At 39.2% G+C, this 19,272-nt stretch overlaps 1 protein-coding gene across 1 annotated transcript in view; it reads left to right on the top strand.

The window, feature by feature from the left end:
- GALNTL6 (polypeptide N-acetylgalactosaminyltransferase like 6) overlaps positions 1 to 19,272 on the top strand; it is a 982,562-nt gene that overhangs the window by 772,581 nt on the left and 190,709 nt on the right. The window contains exons 5-6 of the mRNA XM_054717643.1: positions 8,954 to 9,139; positions 12,824 to 13,007. Of these exons, the coding sequence (XP_054573618.1) occupies positions 8,954 to 9,139; positions 12,824 to 13,007 (370 nt within the window). The remainder of the gene's footprint in view (positions 1 to 8,953; positions 9,140 to 12,823; positions 13,008 to 19,272) is intronic.

Genomic DNA, 19,272 nt, shown 5'->3' with positions numbered 1-19,272 from the left:
GACCCCCACCTTCCTGGATATATTGGCAAAGTATGACCCTTAGTCAGAATTAACCCTGCAGGGACCACAAAAGTACTCTGTGCTCACAATTAGACCTGTGCGCCTTGCAACTCGTTTTCTCTGTCAGTGAACCTCAAAGTCATTTCTTTGCTTATAACTCCCTTTGTCCTTTGCTACTCCAGCTCCACATTCCGTTTTCACACCAATCCCTTTTACTCTGAGTCTAAACAAGAGCTATGTCTTGGCAGAAGAGTCCCCCTGAAACAAACTTACTGCTTGTTTCCAAAGGTAAATGATCGTGGTATCTAGCACAATGCTATTATTCATATGGATCTCCAAGACAGTCTTGAATGAATGAATAAAAGGTATGGATTCAAGAGAGAATGGCCTTTAAAAAAATGGAATCTTGCCATTTGCAACAGCATGGATGGCCCTAGAGGGTATTATGCTCTATGAAATTAGAGAAAGACAAATACCATATTATTTCACTTGTATGTGGAATCTGAAGGACAATATAAAGGAACAAACAAAACAGAAACACTCATAGACACAGAGAACAGACTGATGGTTGACAGTGGGGAGAGGGGTTGGAGGACTGGGTGAAAAGGTGAAGGGATTGAGAAGTACAGATTGCTAGTTACAAAATAGTCATGGTGTAAAGTACAGCATAGGGAATGTAGTCAATGACATTGTAATCACTATCTATGGTGCCAGGTGGTTCCTGAAAATATCGGGAAACTTCGTAAAGTATATGATTATCTAACCATTACCCTGTACATCTAACTCTGTACAAAATAATATTAAATGTAAGCTGTAATTGAAAACTAAATAAATACCAAGAGAGAATGAGAGGAAATGAAGTGGAGACTGCAAAACATCCTGCTGAAAACTAGTAGCTGAATGGCACCGAAGCAGCAGGAGGGTATGGGTCAAAGATGATAAAGGACATAGTACATTTTTGCTAGAATATGGAATGACTCAGTAGAAAGACCAAAAATGAGCATACAGGGAAGAGATGGGGCGCCTACAGGAGCAAGCTCTTGAGCAGATGAGAAAAGATGTGACCAAGTGCACAAATGAGAAGATGGCCTTAGATCAGCCCTTGCCTTTCTCTCTCTCTCTCTGGGCCTTGCCAGGAGCTGAGCTTCTCTCTCTCTCTGAGAGGTAGGCAGTTCAGCCCACTCGCCAGCAGCCTGGGGCGGCTGCTGATCAGCCCCGCCTCTCTGATCAGGCCCGGAGATAGGACTGGAGACTCTGACTGGCATAGAAACCGACCAATCAGAACCAAATCTGGGTGAACTGTGAGGAACCAATGGCTGCCTAGGAGGCAGAGCTTTTGACACTGACTGGCATAGAAACCAACCAATCAGAACCTAATCTGGGTGAACTGTGAATGCAGAACCTAAGGTGGGGGCTGAGGAGGGGTTTTAAGGGCAACAGCTGTTGGGTATAAGGTGTAAGAAAGTGGTTCAATTTTTTAATGACTGGTTTGGCAGTATAGTGCATATGGCTGGCTATCAATCCAGATATAGAGATTATGTATTTTTGTCTGCCAAGAGCATCTCCTCCTGCTGAAAAAGGCTCCCCTCCCCCATTTAAGCAATCCTATCCTATGTAATCTATCTATACTAGTGATGGTGAACCTATGACACACGTGTCAGCACTGACACGCGTAGCCATTTCTGATGACACGCAGCCGCATGCCGAGGATGAAACATTTGCTGCTCCTGAGGATGAAACATTTGCGACTAGAGTTTTGGAGTTAGTTTTTTCCTCAAAGTGACACACTACCAGAGTTATGCTCAGTTTTTTGGCGAAGTTTGACACACCAAGCTCAAAAGGTTGCCCATCACTGATCTATACTAATAAAAGGGTAATATACTAATTAGACCGGGTCGACCGGCCATCTTCTGGACGTCCGACTTCCTTCTGGACAAAGCCATGGTGGTGGGGGCTGAGGCAGAGGCAGTTAGGGGCGATCAGGCCAGCAGGGGAGGGCCATTGGGGGTGAGATCAGGACGGCAGGGGAGGGCAGTTGAGGGTGACCAGGCCAGCAGGGGAGGGCAGTTAGGGGCGGTCAGGCAGGCAGGCAGAAGCAGTTAGGGGTGATCAGGCAGGCAGGCAGGGGTGATCAGGCAGGCAGGCAGAAGGGCTAGGTGCAATCAGGCAGGCAGGCAAAGGCAGTTAGGGGCGATTGGGCAGGCAGGTGGGTGAGCGGTTAGGAGCCAGTGGTCCCAGATTGCTAGAGGGATGTCCGACTGACAGTTTAGGCCCGATTCCTGTGGGATTGGGCCTAAACTGGCAGTCAGACATCCCCCAAGGGGTCCCCAATTGGAGAGGATGCAGGCTGGGTTGAGGGAACCCCCATCCATGAATGAATTTCGTGCACTGGGCCACTAGTTTCAATTATAAAATACAGTATTACCAACTAGAGTCACAATGTTTTACATTATGTCCACAGACCTTATTCATCTTACAGCTGAAAGTTTATAACTTTGACCAATTTCTCCCTATTTTCTCCATACCCCAGCCCCTGGCAACCACTTTTCTACTCTCTATTTCTAAGAATTGGACTTATTTTAAGGTTCCGTATATAAGTGGAACTGTGCAGTGTTTGTCTTTTTCTGTCTGGCGTAAGGGAGATTGACTTTTGGCGATAAAACTCTGAGTGATTTTTTCTACTTTCCTTAAATTTTCAGGTCCTCTATAATAATTGCATATTATTACTATAAGCACCTTGTTTCCTATATTAAATTCCTTGTACTTTAAATATTCCTGATAAATACACTTGGGCTCCAGCTTTCTTTCTTCCCCTGAGATATAATGGCTGGCATTTATTGAGTATTTACAATTTTCCAGATTCTATTTTACTGTGTGTGTGATCAAAGGCAAATTTCTTAACCTTTCTGACTTTCATTTTCCTCATTTGTAAATGAATATCATTTTTCTCATCTGTAAAATGAGAACTTAATAAATTAATGCATGAATATATATTAAAATAAATATTATACTAGTAAGAACAATAAATGTGGACATAATCAGTATTATTATGTTCATATATTACTTTGTCATATTTTGCTACTTATTCTATTGTGAGCTTTTTTTTATTCGAAAAATATGAGACACACTTTTAATACTCTTAATATTTTCTTTTTAAATATTAAACTGAAACAATATCTAACATGGTCCCTTTCCTTTTTATTCTTTAATAACATTATCAAGAAACAGAGCAGTTCCTGGAGAGGACAGACGTCTAACAGATCAATTTTCCTCAACAAAGACAGACAGCCCATTTCCTGCATGTCTCCTTCTATATTGCAGTACAAGATTATTGTTAGAAACTGGGAGTTTTCAGTAGCCTTGGGAACAGGACCAATTCCCAGATATTTAATTTAGTTCTGGTCTCATCTAAATTGAAATTTTGACATAGCATTTTTCTCACACTAACAGTTTAGAGGAATTCTTTCCAATTTGTCTTTATTTATTGTGAAGTCAAGTCAAATCCCAAAAGTCTTTATGGCTGTTTTGACAGTCATCAGGGACATTATTCAATCACTCACATACATGCTAATTTGAGACTGAGGGTCCCTATTGCTCTGCCCAGGGAACACCCCCCCCCCCAAGTAATTCCAGTGGATGCTTTTTAGGAAGCTGAAGAAAAACAAAATGACTTTAGCATGTATGTGTGAATGACACTAACATGTTTTTTAACTGGGAAAAAAACACAGAAGTGAAAGTACTTTTAAGAGGGCACAGTTGTTATTGCCTTCATTTGCTATCTGTGCTGCTCTATGGCATTTTGGAGTTGATTTGTATTTGTTTTTTGTTCTACCTGAATTTTATGCTTTTTCTTGTGCTAAAGATCAATTTCTCCCTTTCTGGGGCATTCCAGCTTATTTTATTTTATTATCAGTTTGAGTTTTCTAAAAATTACTTAAATGAATTAATAAATCCCTTAAATTTGGAGGTGGTTTCCCTGAATCTTAACGATTTGACACATGCAGCATTTTGGATTCACTGGGAGACTGTGACTTCCCCTTATTAATAGTCTCATTGAGCCCTGGCCAGTGTGGCTCAAATGGTTGGGCATTGTCCTGTGCACTGAAAGGTCACCGGTTCCATTCCCAGTCAGGGCATATGCCTGGGTTGTGGGTTTGACCCCCAGTTGGGGCACCTGCAGGAGGCAGAAGATTGATGTTTTTCTCCCTCTCCCTCTCTCTCTAAAAATCCATACCACATTTTTTAAAAATGTATAGTTTTGTTATGTGGCTCACGTTACCTCGTAATTCTTTAGGCCCAGTGATTTCATTTCTCATCTTGATTTTGTCTTAAGGAAACAAGTTACAGAAAATTATTAATTATTTTTAGGGGGAAAATTCACTCAGTTCTAATTTTTAGAAATGGCCATTATGAGTCAGACCAATTGCTACTTATCCAAGCTATGAATGTGTGTACAGGTACAAATAACTCAATAATTAACAGTAGTTTAATGTTGGAATACAAACATTGTTGGAATTTAAAAATTATATAACCTGGTGTTCAGCAAAATACAATAAGAAGTTGTTGAAATAGCCAGAGAATTGTGAAATTTATGAATGGGACTTTTACCATTAAGGACTTCAGAGGGTAAAAGCATAAATATACTGGTTCTTTTGATGTTTTTTCCTTCGTTAAACTGATTTTTTTAAATAGTTGCCTCTTATCTCAAGATAGATTATCTTATGCAATGAGCATTTTTGACACCCTTAGAGATTAAATGAACTATTGAAAGATAAGGAATGTGTTTTCTTGGAAGAGTGAGAGAAGATAAGATTGTTAAAAGATATGTTGGTAAACATGGGGGGTTAATTAAGGACTAAGCTTTAATGTGAAACAGAAACTCTGGACACTGGCCTTTGTTTTGGTCTTGCTGAAAACACAGTTGGGCTTTTTCCATAGTGGGATGGACTGAGATGGAACATTGGGGACCCAGGAGGGGAACTCTGATTTTGTATCACAAATAAACCTTGCTACACCACAGTCTCCCATGCATGCATCCCTGAAATGCTTTTTCTGCAATCCTGTGAAAGAGCCTAATTTTGACCGACAGTAATACCATTATGCACTGTTGATGAGACTGTAAAATGGTACAGCTATTATGAAAAACAGTGTGAAGGTTTCTCAAAAAAATAAAAATAGAATTATCATATGATCTAGCAATTCCACCTTTGGGTGTATATATAGAATATGTCCAAAATAATTGAATCTTGGGTCTCAAAGGGATATTTGTGTACCTATATTCATAGCAGCATTATTCACAGTAGCCCAAAGGTGGAAACAACCAAAATGCCCATTGACAGATGAATGGATAAACAAAACAGGACATACAGTATATGCACAATGGTATATATTATTCAGCCTTGAAAAGCAAGGAAATTCTGACACAACATAGATAATCCTTGAGAGCATTATGCTAAGTGAAATAAGCTAATCACAAAAAGACAAATAGTATGATTCTATTTAGAAAATAAAAAGTTCTTATTCTAGTTTCCTATAAACATATTTATTAAAAACTATATATTATAATCAGATTACTTTTATTCATTCACAGATGGCCTTTCATTGTGACTTGATAATTATAAAATGCATAGAAAAATGTCATATAATATTGTAGGAATGAATCTAAAAATTGTTCATATAAAAGAAATGCAAAATATTTTAAATAAAAGCCATCTCCACCATCCCCAGTAACTCCCTTGCATGAGAGTCTAATTTGCTAATTAGACTGATGATACCTGTCTTCACTGTACATTTTGGGTAATTAGATATTACAACTGAACTACTAAGAGAGAATGGACCCCTCAAAAGGGCAGTCATTTAGGTCATTATTCTGAGTCAAAGCAACCAAATTATTATTACCAGGAAGTTCAAACAAGAGGAATTGATCTGAACATTTAGTGTACTCAATTTGGGGTCAAACCCCTTGTGTTTAGCAAATTCACACCATACAATCCTATTAATACATTAAAATAAGCTTTGGTAAAAGGAAAATACACATAATCAAAAAGTTTACATAGAGGGAAAGGAACATGTGGAGATAGTCCCCACTGAGTTCCAGAGACTTTTCTAAGAAACTAAAAAGTGCGGAAGACTAAATCCAAAGTTGGGACAACCACTCCCAGGTGACCTAGAGCCCTTTGATTCTCACTATGGGACACCTGGGAAGCGACTATCATCTAGAGCCACCTCCTCTTCTTTCCCCCATTTCCCCCATGGAAGGTCCATTAGTCGTCAGGAGTCAGGAAGGAAGAAGTAATGTGCCCAGACCGCCGAGATGTTACTCAGAGAAGAACAATGAGGCCCTTGCCAGGAAGCTCAGTTAGTTAGAGTGTCATTCCAATGCCCAAAGGTTGCGGGTTTGAGCCCCAGTCAGGGCACATACAAGAATCAACCAATGAATGAATACATAAGTGGAACAACAAAATATTCCTCTCTCTCTCTCTCTCTCTCTCTCTCTCTCTCTCTCTCTCTCTCTCTCTCTCTCTCCCTCTCTCTCTCCCCCAAATCAATAAATAAATTTAAATAAATGAACATGAGGCTTACAGAAAGAACTACTTTAGTGCACTCAACAAATGTTCATGATCTATTTCCAATCCCCAACGACTATTGGGACACTGTTTTCATGAGACAATACATTCTGTGATTCAAACAACTGACATACAAATAAAGTTATAGAATGACACTTATACCACTAATCCCGTATGTTGGTGATACAGAAGGAATTCAGTAACTGAATAAATTACAGTAATGAGATTACAAAGGTTTCTTAAACACTTATGACTGTGGGAAGTCCTGACAGAACCTAGTGCATACAAGGCTGGCACACATAGAGCTCTTGATCAGTTACCCCTCAGTCCCTGGCTTTGATTGACCAACTGGATGGCAGGTCTCTGCTTTATTTCCCTAACAAGATAGTCAAGCTGCAGTCTTATTCACAGGTGGTACTGGGCTGCATAGCCCTTAGGAATCTTTCTTTGCAGCTTACACAGAGGGAAAGCAGGGAGAAGGAAGCAAAGGGGCAGGAGTAGGCCCTCTGCACAGCACACATGTGTCAAAGCGGAGAGAGAGAAGGTGGAACCTACCTGTTGGTTGAAATATGGCGATATTACTATAAAGCCATATGTGTTTGTTTATTGATGGTCAAAACCTTTTTTTAAAAATAAATAGAAGCTGATGATTATCAAAATATCACCAAAAAAATAGATCATTATTTTTCATTTCTCAGGCTCAGCATTCTCAAAGGCACTTCCGATGCTAGAAATGCTACTTTTCTTCTTAAGTACAAGTGATTGACTGGGGTCTCCACTTAGTCACTTAATAAATGTTTGTTGAATGAGTACTGTCAGGTCTTTAACCAAAGCTTGATGCTCCACCACACTCTAAGAGGGAATGAAAAACACCCAAATTCTCTGTATTTTATAGGTGAGGGAATTCAGGCTCAGAGAGTCTGCATGACTACTCATATATGTCACTGTCACAGACCTTCCCCCTTCTCCCAACCACCCAGGTCTGTTCTGACTCCAAATCCTGTCACCTTTGCTTTTTGTAATATAATCTCTATATCTTTGTTCATTATAGGAAAGACAAAATAGTGAGAAACATATTTGGGGCTAAAATACTCTTGTAAAAGGTTCCACTAGTGTTCTTTTATAGTAAAAATGTAAAAGCTAATTTTTTTTCCACTTGACCCATTTGTGAAACCCATTTATAGGGCAGTCAAAAAAAAATGAAAATGGGGTTAAAAAAAAACCCTCCATTGCATTAATACTAAGAAGAAGCAATAAAAATAAGAATAAACCCTTAGGTACAGAGAAACTCCAATGCAGAGTACTTCTGACATCTGTTAAACTGGGTAGTAGGGAAGGGATCATACATCCCGACATGAATCCCTGTTGCTAAAAATCACAGGGAGACTTAGTAATAATATGCTTTTGATTGCAGACATGCAGAGAAAGTTTGCGAGTGAAAACTAAAGAAGATACTGCACTAAGATTCTGTTCCAGTGAACAATAGACTATACTTTTCAGGAACTCCAATGAAGCCCTCCTAATGTCTTAGAAATGGGAAGGTGAATGCAGAGGCTGTCACCTATATCAGTTCATATCCTACAAAAAGCCACCAAATGCACTTATTTGGAACAAAAAGAAATAAGAGATTGATGCATTTTATCACAGCCAGTGGGAAATATTTTGTTCTATAAATAAGTTATCAGATACGATTTAGTTTTTAATCAGGCAAAAAAAAAAACCTTTCCAAATTTTTGTTTTCTAATCTTAAATAGCTAAGTTAAAAATCACTGTCATTGATAGCATCTGCTCTTGCCTCTCTATATCTAATATTCACAGAAAGTCAGCACTTTTTCACTTCAAATCAGAAGCCAGATGCTGGTCTTGCTTACCAGTTTGCTATAACCTTGAGGGGAGAGGGGACAAAAGCTGTTAGGTTCTTGTTAATTCAAGAGATATGTTGCTTTTTTGTTTTGTTTTACGTGCATTATTTTCAACACAGACAATACTAGGCAATGAGGCCATAAACTGCAATGTTCATCTGACTTTACTCAGCAGGAGGGGGTGCCAGGTGGGGGTGCCATGCCCTTCTGGGCAAGCGCTGGCCAGGAGTGAGCTGGTGGGCCCCTGGGCAGCAGAAACTGCATAGGAGAGCTCTGGTGTGTCTGTGTCTGCTCCAGTGTCCAAACCGAGGGCAGAGTGTGCAGTTTATGAAGCACTTTGGAAAGTGTCAAGTATGAAACCTTCTCAGCATAAAATCCTAGCATCCTGCCCTCCAAATGGAGAGAGGAGAAAAATGTATGCAAGCTCTGATTCATCACTCCCATGCCCTCCATGCATAGACACCTGTAATGCTGCTGCAACTGACGTTCTGTGTCCTCTCTGTGCCTTCTCCACTTCCTCCCTAGAACACTTGAAGGATAAGTTAGAGGAGTACATGGCCCGCTTTTCCAAAGTGAGGATCGTTCGCACCAAGAAAAGGGAAGGGCTCATCCGGACCCGCCTCTTGGGGGCATCAATGGCCAGAGGAGAAGTCCTGACCTTCCTGGACTCCCACTGCGAGGTCAATGTGAACTGGCTGCCCCCGCTCCTAAGTGAGTACACAGCTTCTCGGGGCCTCCTGGCACCTTCCAGAAGGAGTGAGGGGTTTGCTTCCACTTAGTTTGCAACCTACAAAGGTTAGAGACAACCCCCCCCCCCTACAATGTTTACAGTGGGAGCCTTGAATCCTACCTTAACCCCTGCTGAGGACAAATGGGTAACTAGAAAATTGCATTAAAATTGACATTTTGGAGAATGCCATCTGTAATCTATCATAAGTTTTCAAACGGTTTCACTTATCTTAGATGTGCTCTTTGATTGTAGTTGTATTCACTGGGTAAATGCTAAAAGAAAAAAATATTCAAAAATGCTATCTATGACAACAGTGCGATTAAAATTCACATGCATACCTCGCCGACACATGCACAGTTTAACAATTATTACAGGATTATTAAGAGATGAGGGAAGAAAATTATTCAGTCCCTGAATGCAGTTGAATTGTAAGCGCCCTGGCATTGTCTAGGGTTTATAACGCCAGTTCTTTTCACTTTGGCACCAACCTAGATCCCTCAATAGAGAATCCCCCATGTTTAAGCAGAACCCCCTCAAACACTCAGGGTTGGGATCCAAATGATATGTCTTGCTGCTCCTAATATGACTACGAGGAGGGAAAAGACTCTCTGTGACATCGCACTCAAAAGGTTAGAAACTAGGGGAAACTGGAAGCCATTCAAGTTCAAGGTAGAAAACCAATGTGTGGCTCAGTGTGAGCTTGACTATTTTTATTTTTAAATGTCACAATGAAGTCAGATATAAAATCTAGTAGTGGATAAGGGACAAATTGTAAGCCTGAACAAAAAGTGTGTTTCTAAAAATTCCTGCTGGGCACATATTGTACTCCTGCCTATTTTTCAAGATTTCACTAATTCAGTTTTTATTGTGAATAATCTCTGGCTTTGGAGCTAAAGCCAGTAACAACTGCCTTCACCATAGCTGCCTCAGAAAGAATGATTTGCTATTGGCTACTGTGTAGGATTTCAGCTAGAACCAGCAAAGAGCCATTAGTAAAAGACATGGGGGGCGGTGGGGATCGATTGAAACTATACAGGATTAAGAGCACAAAAGGTCCATCAATTAACAAACGCCCAACCACATTGCCCAGTCCACATACTCCTGCACAGATGACTGCCCAGCCATCCTAATCAACAGGAATGTTTCAGTGCTCCTGCAGCCACAGACTCCTCTGAGCTTTTAATTAAAAATACCTTGTCCAAGGACATAGCAATTTAGAGTTTCATCAGCAACAGTGAGATTCCCTCAAACGGAATTTGATCTATATGGTGTGGAATACCGAGGGAAGTCAGCAAAAGGCCTAATTTATTTATGAACCACAGCAATCCCTAAATGCCAATTATCAAGCCTCTGATTGTTCATATGAATCTAACAAGAAAGAAAATAGATGGAAAAAAAGAGAGGGAGAAAAAAAGAAACCCACTTTTTCTCATTAAAGCATTTCATTTCCTGTAGGCCTGATGGATAAGAAATGATTCAAGCTCAGGATCACTATCTTTTTTTATTTTCCTTTATCAGTGTCTTGACACATCATCCAAAATGAAAAAACAGGCGGAGTCACGTGGATTCTTGGCTCATTTTTCACCTTGGGATTATACCTGAATTTCAATTTCCCATTAAGAGTCTGTTTTGTTTGATCCCTGGAAATTGAAATGTAGGCATAAGTCTAAGATGAAAAATTAGTCATGCTGCTTTCACTCTAAGCGAGTTTGGCTGGATGAGAGCTGAAAGGAAATTTGAAGGGAGAGTTGACAGTTAATTTAACAGAGTCATTCTCTTTGGGTCACCTTGGGACTCCTTGTTGGTCAAGGAACTTGTAAATCAACCAGATTCTGAATTTGATTGAAGAAAGCCACTGAAACCTTCATGCTAAAATACCTGCAGGGGTGATAGGAGAAATATGTTGGACACAGCTATGACAGTCTCCTCTGTCAAAGACCTCTATGGGGAAACACCATTTAGATAAAGATTAAAATCCATTATGAGGCTTGCCCAGGTGAAAATGGGTGCTTATAGAGCCCTTAGTGGAGATGAACTTGATATTAGTGCTGGGGGTCTCTCTGTCTTCTAATTAGCTAAAAATAAAAATAAGACCTCCAACCTCACTGAGACCAACATTCCACATTCCCCTTACCCTTTTTTTTTTCTTTCCATCACATTTATCACCTTCTAACATACAATATAATTTAGTTATTTATTATGTATATTGATTTCTTTATTCCATTCCTGAAGACATGGATTTTTGTGATTGTTATTCACTGCTATATTCCAAAATCCTAGAAAAGTGACTGGCACAAAATTTCTATTCAGTCAATAGTTGTTGAACTTAAATGAATAAACAAGCGAACGAATGAATGAAAACGCATGTAGATCTGGACGGGAGATCTTTCCATGGATTCTGTGGTGTCCACACCCTGGCTTATTGGTGTCATCAAAATAATGTTGACAACCCTCATTACATCTAAAAAAATATGATTTTTAAAACATACTTAAATGTATTTTATTCCACATGCCACATCGAGTATTCCGAATAATTATTAAACAGATGGTCATACTTTAAAGTTCTGCCTGTCAGACATTATTAGTTTGTTATAATAAGTCTTGATGAAATGCACATTCTTGGGAAGGAAATACTTCACATATAGCTATTCTAGGTGAGCAAAGTATATAAATGCCAGCTATCTGCTTTGACTATTAATATCTCACAATAATAATATCCCCATGGAAAAGGAAGGTGCTGGAAATGAAAATGATAGCACCTTTCTGCTGCATGAGAATCAAGCTGGCCAACAGGAAAGACCACAGGTTTTAGGGTTGGGCCACTGAGCAGAAGTTGCATTCCGGTTCTCGTTCTCAAGAGATGAGTGACCTCTGGCAAGTTATTTAACTCCTCTGAGCTCAGTTTCCTCATATGTAAATTGGGAATGATAGTGATAGCCACCTTACAGGGTTGCCAGGAGGATTAGAAATAACATGAGCTCAAATCCCTAAGTAGTTGCTCAAGAATATAATAGAATGTAGCAGGAATAATAGCAGTAGTATCAGGCCATCTGATATATTTTTGGGTGTGATGAGAGAGGATAAAAATGTATAGCTTTAATAAACAGAGTCTATATCAAAGAACAGTAGCAAGACAGGACTTGGCAAAATCTCTCTAAGCCTGAGAGCAAAGAATTCTGCTATCAACATTTAGGGGCAACAGCCCTTATAAGATTAGATACTAAAAGAGCCATGGTGTTAAATATTTACATTTTGGAACCTCCAGAAAGCAGGCCAATATTTTCTGAGCAGGCTCCAGCTGTATGCTTGAAGGAGCACAAGTGCTGTTTATACTCCACACACGTTGGGATGCTCTATGGAATGACAGATTGGGGACAGGTCAGAGCAAAAATGCGACAGAGGTAAAGCTAAATGGACTTCTGCAAGTCTCTCTGGGACATAACTTTCTTAAAAGAAAATACAACAAACTAATTGTGCCTAATCACTGTCCCATCACGTTAGGCCCAGCATTCAAGCAGAGATTCCGCAAAGTGCTCTCAGGACAACAGGGAACCGGGCTGCCAGCATTATGCATTAGGAGGGATCTGTAGGCTGCTCTTTGCTGAAAACATGATAGATGACCTAGGCAGGCATGTCATTTCCTATTTTGTGCTTTCATTTTTCAGACCAAATTGCACTAAACCACAAAACCATCGTGTGCCCCATGATCGATGTCATTGACCACAATCACTTTGGGTATGAGGCACAAGCTGGGGATGCCATGCGAGGCGCCTTCGACTGGGAAATGTACTACAAAAGAATCCCCATCCCTCCAGAGCTCCAGAGGGCAGATCCCAGCGACCCTTTTGAGTGAGTAGCAGCTGAGGGAGGGGCCAAGGGAGAGAGGGCAGGTAATTCATTCCAGGGTGTCAATGGAGGACCCGTGAGAAAAATGACCTCTTAAAAAAAAAAGGGATAACACAGATGGAAACAATATGAAAGACACTGGAGAAAGGTCAGACCTACATGCTGTAGAAAAATCAACATGCTGCGCTAAGTGCATGCGTCACTCCTTCCCAACACTGGCTAAGCGTGCAAGAAAGTGTGCAGATGTGAGAATCCAGAAAATGCATGGAAAAGGAACGCATATTCCCTTTTAGATACTCTCGTAGATGTTTTCTTATGTTCAGGTTTCTCTATTCTTTTCACTTTATTATTTAAATTAACTATTTTGCTCTTCTTTTGGGGAGAAATGATATGAAATACAAACTAGTATTTAAGCCTGTATTGCACCCTATATGGAATTGCCCCTTTATGAGGAAGCAATGCTCCTGAATAGGTGTTCTCATAACTTATCTTGGGAAAATCAATCAAAACGATGTATCCAGAATAAATAATATTTGATAACCCTGCCACTAATTTAGGTTCTATATAGATAAGAATTTACAATAACCTATTGATTTCTATAAAGCTAAATCCTTTTGTGCTTTTAGTGTGGACATGAGAATTATCATGTGAAGAAAAAAGAAAAGAAAAACACAGAGCTTAGTTGGACAAACTATTAGAACTATAAAGCTAAATGATGAACTTTTTCCAAAGTTAGTCCATAGATTGCCTAAGGCATATGATTATCTATTCCTTATTACTATACCCTTTTGCTCTCATTAAAATCTTTATAATTTAAAAACTATTACATATTTTTCTTTAGTGTAAGAAAGAAGTGATCAAGGCTTTGCGCACTCTGTCAGAGTCTGCTTCAGATGCAATAAAATCAATATTGTCTTTTCATTAATAATCTGGGCTATGAAAGTTTGCAGTAAAGGTGCTCCCAGCATGACTAACACTAACACTTTAAATTACAATAAACATCAGGAAAATGTTTTCTCCAATTCCACTCTCTAGAAAGACAAACTGTTGGGAAAGCAAATGGGATTTCAGAAGACATTTGCTGGATAAAAAGAGATAGAAACCATTTTTTAAAAAATAATATAAAGAATACTTATTAAGTATTCAAAATTTCTTAACTTAGGCCTCTTCAGACTCTCAAAGTGCTAGAGAGGTTTTGAGAAGAAATAGGAAGATCCTTTATCACTCTTCCAAATGCTTTGGCCAAGATTTCAAGGGTATTCAAAACTGCTAGAGACGTTCTTCGGCGACCTAAGTGGAGGGGTTTCTATTAAGCATTGGAAACGTGCCTGGCAGAGAGATACTCTTCAGACTTCCTGGCAAACGGGCTGATGGGGGGATTTTAAAGCCAGGTTGTGGGTTGGGAGAAGATACCAAAAAAATTCTTAAATACAGTGGAGCTGTTATTAGATGGCAGCTGACAGAATAGCCACAGTCCAGTTGTTACTTTCCGAGGTTGTCATGTTTCAAGGGCTAGAATTCATCCATGATGGCTTTCAAAATAGGACTGGGTTAGAATGTCCTTCTAAGGGGACTTTATTTCCACTTAGAAAGACTTTACTCCGACTGCAAGAGCAGAGTGGAGCTCCTGCTCTCTGCAGAAATAAATGGCTTCCAAACACTATCTAGGGGATCTCAAATTATAAAAGCATTCTCAGTCCCTGCACTGACACTTGAAATGTTTGTCAAGTAGCCATCACAATATCAGGCACCTTGTTTAACCCCAGAGGCCGGTGCAGTTGGTCCCTTTCAGAATTAAATTACCTCTTGTTCCTGTCACCTACTTAGGTCCTCATCGTCCTGTCCAAATTGCATTCCTCTTTGAATCCTACTGCCTTTCTGCTTTAAATCCATTTGATTCCTATGAATGTGGACACTTTAGCCTTTTATAATAAATATAGCTTCCAGGAGATGTCCACTTTGATCTTAAAAACTGCATTTGCCTTCCCGATAATAAAAGAATGGTTACCCAAAAGGCCAGGAGCGTGTATCAGCAATTCCATTATCAGCAGTCACCTGAGTGTGCTCATCAACAGACACGCTTTAGGCTAAAACTTGCTTCTTGGATATAAAGCTTTAAGATCCACAGAAGGAATGCAGTCTATCTGTGTATCACTCTCACAGTATTTAATGTTTCAAGAGGCTGCTTCGTGGGGTGTAGGTGAGAGCCGGGGGAGAGGAGGCGGAAAAGATAGGAAGAAAGGAACTCAAGAGTAATATACAAATAGGTTGCAAACCCCAGGACTTTCAACAATATATGTGCAAATAGTACCTTTCTGTAGCAAGTTGGTCACATGTCCTAAGTGACAAGAATTGAATTCTCCTATTTATTCTGCCATTATTTGAGTTTTTCAATGACTATCACTATTGACCACAGTAGTGTTTTTCAACCTGCAAAGCTTGTGTAAATAGTGGGACACAAACAGTATTTAATTATTGAGTTGAAAGTTTCAGAGTATTATACTAATATGTAAGTATAAGTATTACTTCTCAAATATTTGATTCCATTTATAATGTATATATGCTCCTGGGTCATGATATAAACTGTACTTCGCAATATAGTTCGTTAAGAGAGTTTAAAATCTACTAACTTCCTAACTAGGAATCAAAGCCTTCATCACTCTGACTAGGAAGAAAAAGGAAAGCTCACAGATAACTTTGAACACTACAGAAAAATTACTTACGTTTGCAAAGAGCTCTAGTTTTCAGACAAAGTGCTCCTCAAATATGAGAGAAAATGCAATATTCATAGTTCAAGCTATTATATGGCAGACACAATTCTGATTGGATTGGATACATTTGATAAATGTTCTTGTCTTTAAAAAATATATTCTCCTGTTTTTGGTGTCTTATCTCGTGATGTAATGCTTTTAGGAAACTCTTGTTATGATTATTCATGGTTTTTAGAAGGTTTCCTTATTCCCGGTTTATCTCTCGTGCAGGGCACTTAGGAATGTAAGCCCTTTCTATGTGGCAAAACACATTATGCTCCTTTAGTTGTGGTGACAAAGGGAAAGATGTCCTTTTGCATTCTAACCACTAACTTCAACATTATCTCAGCATCAGAAGTTTAGAAAGGACCAGGAGAAATTACTTTGTCCAACTTCCCTTTACCTGGTAGCACAAGCAACCACTAGACAATGTCTAAGACAGCTGACCAACATTTTCTTGAACTCTTCAGGGACATAATATTTTTGCTGCCTCAAAAGACAATACATTCTATTGGACTAATTGACAGAGAAATTTTTCCTCCTTGATTGCAGACTGTCTAATTCCTGTTTGATGATAGAGCTGTTAAAATTTTAAAACAGCCTATCCCTCCCAAAAGGGAAAAAAAGAGGAACTTTTTCCAGTTCCATCCCCAGAATCCTATGAAAAAGCATGCTCATTGATGTAACTGTTCGATATATGTAAACTCACTTGACTACTGCAGTCTCATCCATGTTTCCCCAACTTGTTCACAAAGATAATGTGAAATAGTCGATCCAATATATCCGATACTCAGTCCCTAATACATGAGTCTGTCAACCAGCTAATTTCAAGGGAATTGCACTGGTTCCTAGAGATCATGCTTCCTTTGCTGGGTACTCACAATCAGTTCAGCAGTCCATTTAATTTTGCAGGTTCACTGTATTTTTCAGAGCCCACCCCTGTCCTGTCTTTGAATTGTAGAAAAATTACTTTTACTCTGTTAATCTTCCTCAGACAGATCTCCACAATTCCTCAAAGACTTCTCAAACTTAGAGTTTTGATCATTATGAATGAAATTCATACACACAATTATTAGTGAGGACTGACACCCTCTATTTTCCACTTCTGTATAACACTGATTCCAGAAATTATAAAAATAAGGATATCTATGCTTCGGAGGTGGACTTCACAGGCCACAAATGTCCAGAAAGCCCAATGTCTACATACACACCCATTTGAATTCAGTAACTCCTCATTGTGGCCAGTTACCTAGTCCAGAAATATCCTAGAACATGGATAACAATGTCCATGACCTGTCATGAGGTACCTGAAGGTTAGCACTTCAAAAACCAAAGGTCCCTTGAGGTCTAAGGACCAAATATAGAATCCTGTTGGCCTGATTCTGCAGTCCAGAAGTATGAAGCATAGCTCTCATGCTAGTATGGATAAAACTCAACCTCTCTGTTACAGAGTGTGTCACTGTTACAAGGAAGTAGAATGCCTTCAAAAGATTTACTGACAGTGTCTTCCTTTGTTCTTTCAAGGGACAGAGAGCAGAGAGATTCCTGGGAACTTTCTAACTCTCTTTTCTTTTTTCTTTTCAATTTTTTTTATTAAGGTATTATATGTGTACATATCTTACCATTGCCAACTCTCTTTTCTATACAGGAGTATGGCCAACACCATGAGAAAGTCAGTGTCTCTTGGGTAACAAATATAATATGCTAAATTTAAGGTTAGAATAGAATTGAATCAGAAAAAAAAATGTGCAAGTAATCATAAGTTTATCAAGCTATAAACTATAGAGACAATTCAAATTTATTCTACAGAGCCTAAGTATCGTATCCCGTGTCCCAAATAATATATTTACCAGCTCCTACTAGAATCTGGGGTTGCTCTCTCACCTTTTGGTGCTGCATTCTTTCTTCCACACTGGGGAGCAGGTTGAGTAATTAAGAGTTGTTAAATGTCTACTACTATGAGTCAGGCATGGGGCTAGGAAATGTGCTTATATTGATGACTCATTTAATCTTTGTCTCAAGTCTATGAAATAAATAATACTGTCTGCATTTTTACAAATGAGGTAATTTAGGCTCAAAAAGATTAGGCAATTTTCAAAGCTTATACAGGAAATTTGAAGAAGAACCCAGGCCTAAGGATTCCCACTGTTCCATGGAAATTGCCACCTCTCTTTTTACTCAGAGAAGATACATTCTCTAGTGCTTAAGGAATAACCATGTTCAAATAGAAAAGAAAAAAAAACATTTAGAGAATACAATAACTTTTTTCCCAAAGCAGCAACACATACTGGTAAATGAGTATCACAAAGCTAGAAGCATCACTGGCCGTCACCAATTCTTGCTACCAGCCTTGTCTCAAGATACGTTCCCTGTACAGGACACTGGGTAAATCAAAGTCATTCCAGCATTGCCTTATACAGATAGAATGTTCTTGCACAAGGGTGCCTGGTGGAAGGGTATGAGTGGGCTGAGATCTAGCTGGCTCCTTGCTCAGAAGACCATTGACCCAAACTTGGGCTAACCAGCCTTGAGGAAGTGGGGCTCTTTCTCTTTGGTGGGTACAGAAGCTTCACCTTATTAATGCAAAGAAGAGAACAGCAGATTGAGGATCAAGTTACTTGCTGCCTAGAAGGAATGACTAGCTTTGGTCAACATCTTCTTGATTGCATTAATTGACATTCAAGATATTAACATCCCACTTGGGTAAATTGCAATGGGGATTCAACTGTCCCTTAGCTTACTCAGAATTTCAAAGTAAAGATAATCACTTACTCAAAACTTTTTGCATGTGGGTTTTGACATAATATTGGTCATTGTAAATTTAATCAAAATTAGTAAGGAATGAAACTGACTCCCCATGGAAATAGAGACTGGTCAAATTATAAATCTAATGTCAGATGTAAAGAAAAGTTATCACTTTAAAGCTCTTCTCTATTTTCACCTCTGAGTTGAATTGAGCATTGCTCATCTTCTTCCCTCCCCTCCCACCCCCCGCTTTTTTTTCCAGCTCCTTATTGGGCCACCTCCAAAGCCTGGGGTATCAGTTTGGTAGGGTGGGAGAACTTTGTTTATACTCTACTTCTCAAGCTACATCATTATTCTCACAATGTTTGCTGTAATCTTCAAGCAATTGTTTCCAAACTTTCCCCCTTCTCCTCAAAAAGTCAAATTGATGCATACAAGCTACCATAGTATGAGCTGCCTCAGTCTCCAACCAGATTATTTCCTACAATTAAGATTTTGAAAATGAAGTCTCAAATTTTTGAGGTGATTATATTAGAAAATATATTCATTGATTTAGTCTAGGAATGAGTTCCAGGAGAGTGAAATCGGACTTTAGCTCTCCAAAATCCCAACCACAGCTCTCACCTAACTTTCCATTATTCCAGAAGTCCCTCAGTTAATCTAACCAAATAAACTACTTCATTAATGCCATTTGTCTAGTGCTTTGCAGTATGTAAAGCATTTGCACATTACCTATTTGACCTCTTGAATGATCTTTTGGTGTACTAGTAAGT

The sequence above is a fragment of the Eptesicus fuscus genome, chromosome 6 (genome assembly GCF_027574615.1).
Source record: "Eptesicus fuscus isolate TK198812 chromosome 6, DD_ASM_mEF_20220401, whole genome shotgun sequence".
NCBI lineage: Eukaryota > Metazoa > Chordata > Mammalia > Chiroptera > Vespertilionidae > Eptesicus > Eptesicus fuscus.
The sequence above is the reverse complement of the archived record's forward strand: the minus strand, read 5'-3'. Positions and strand labels throughout refer to the sequence as shown.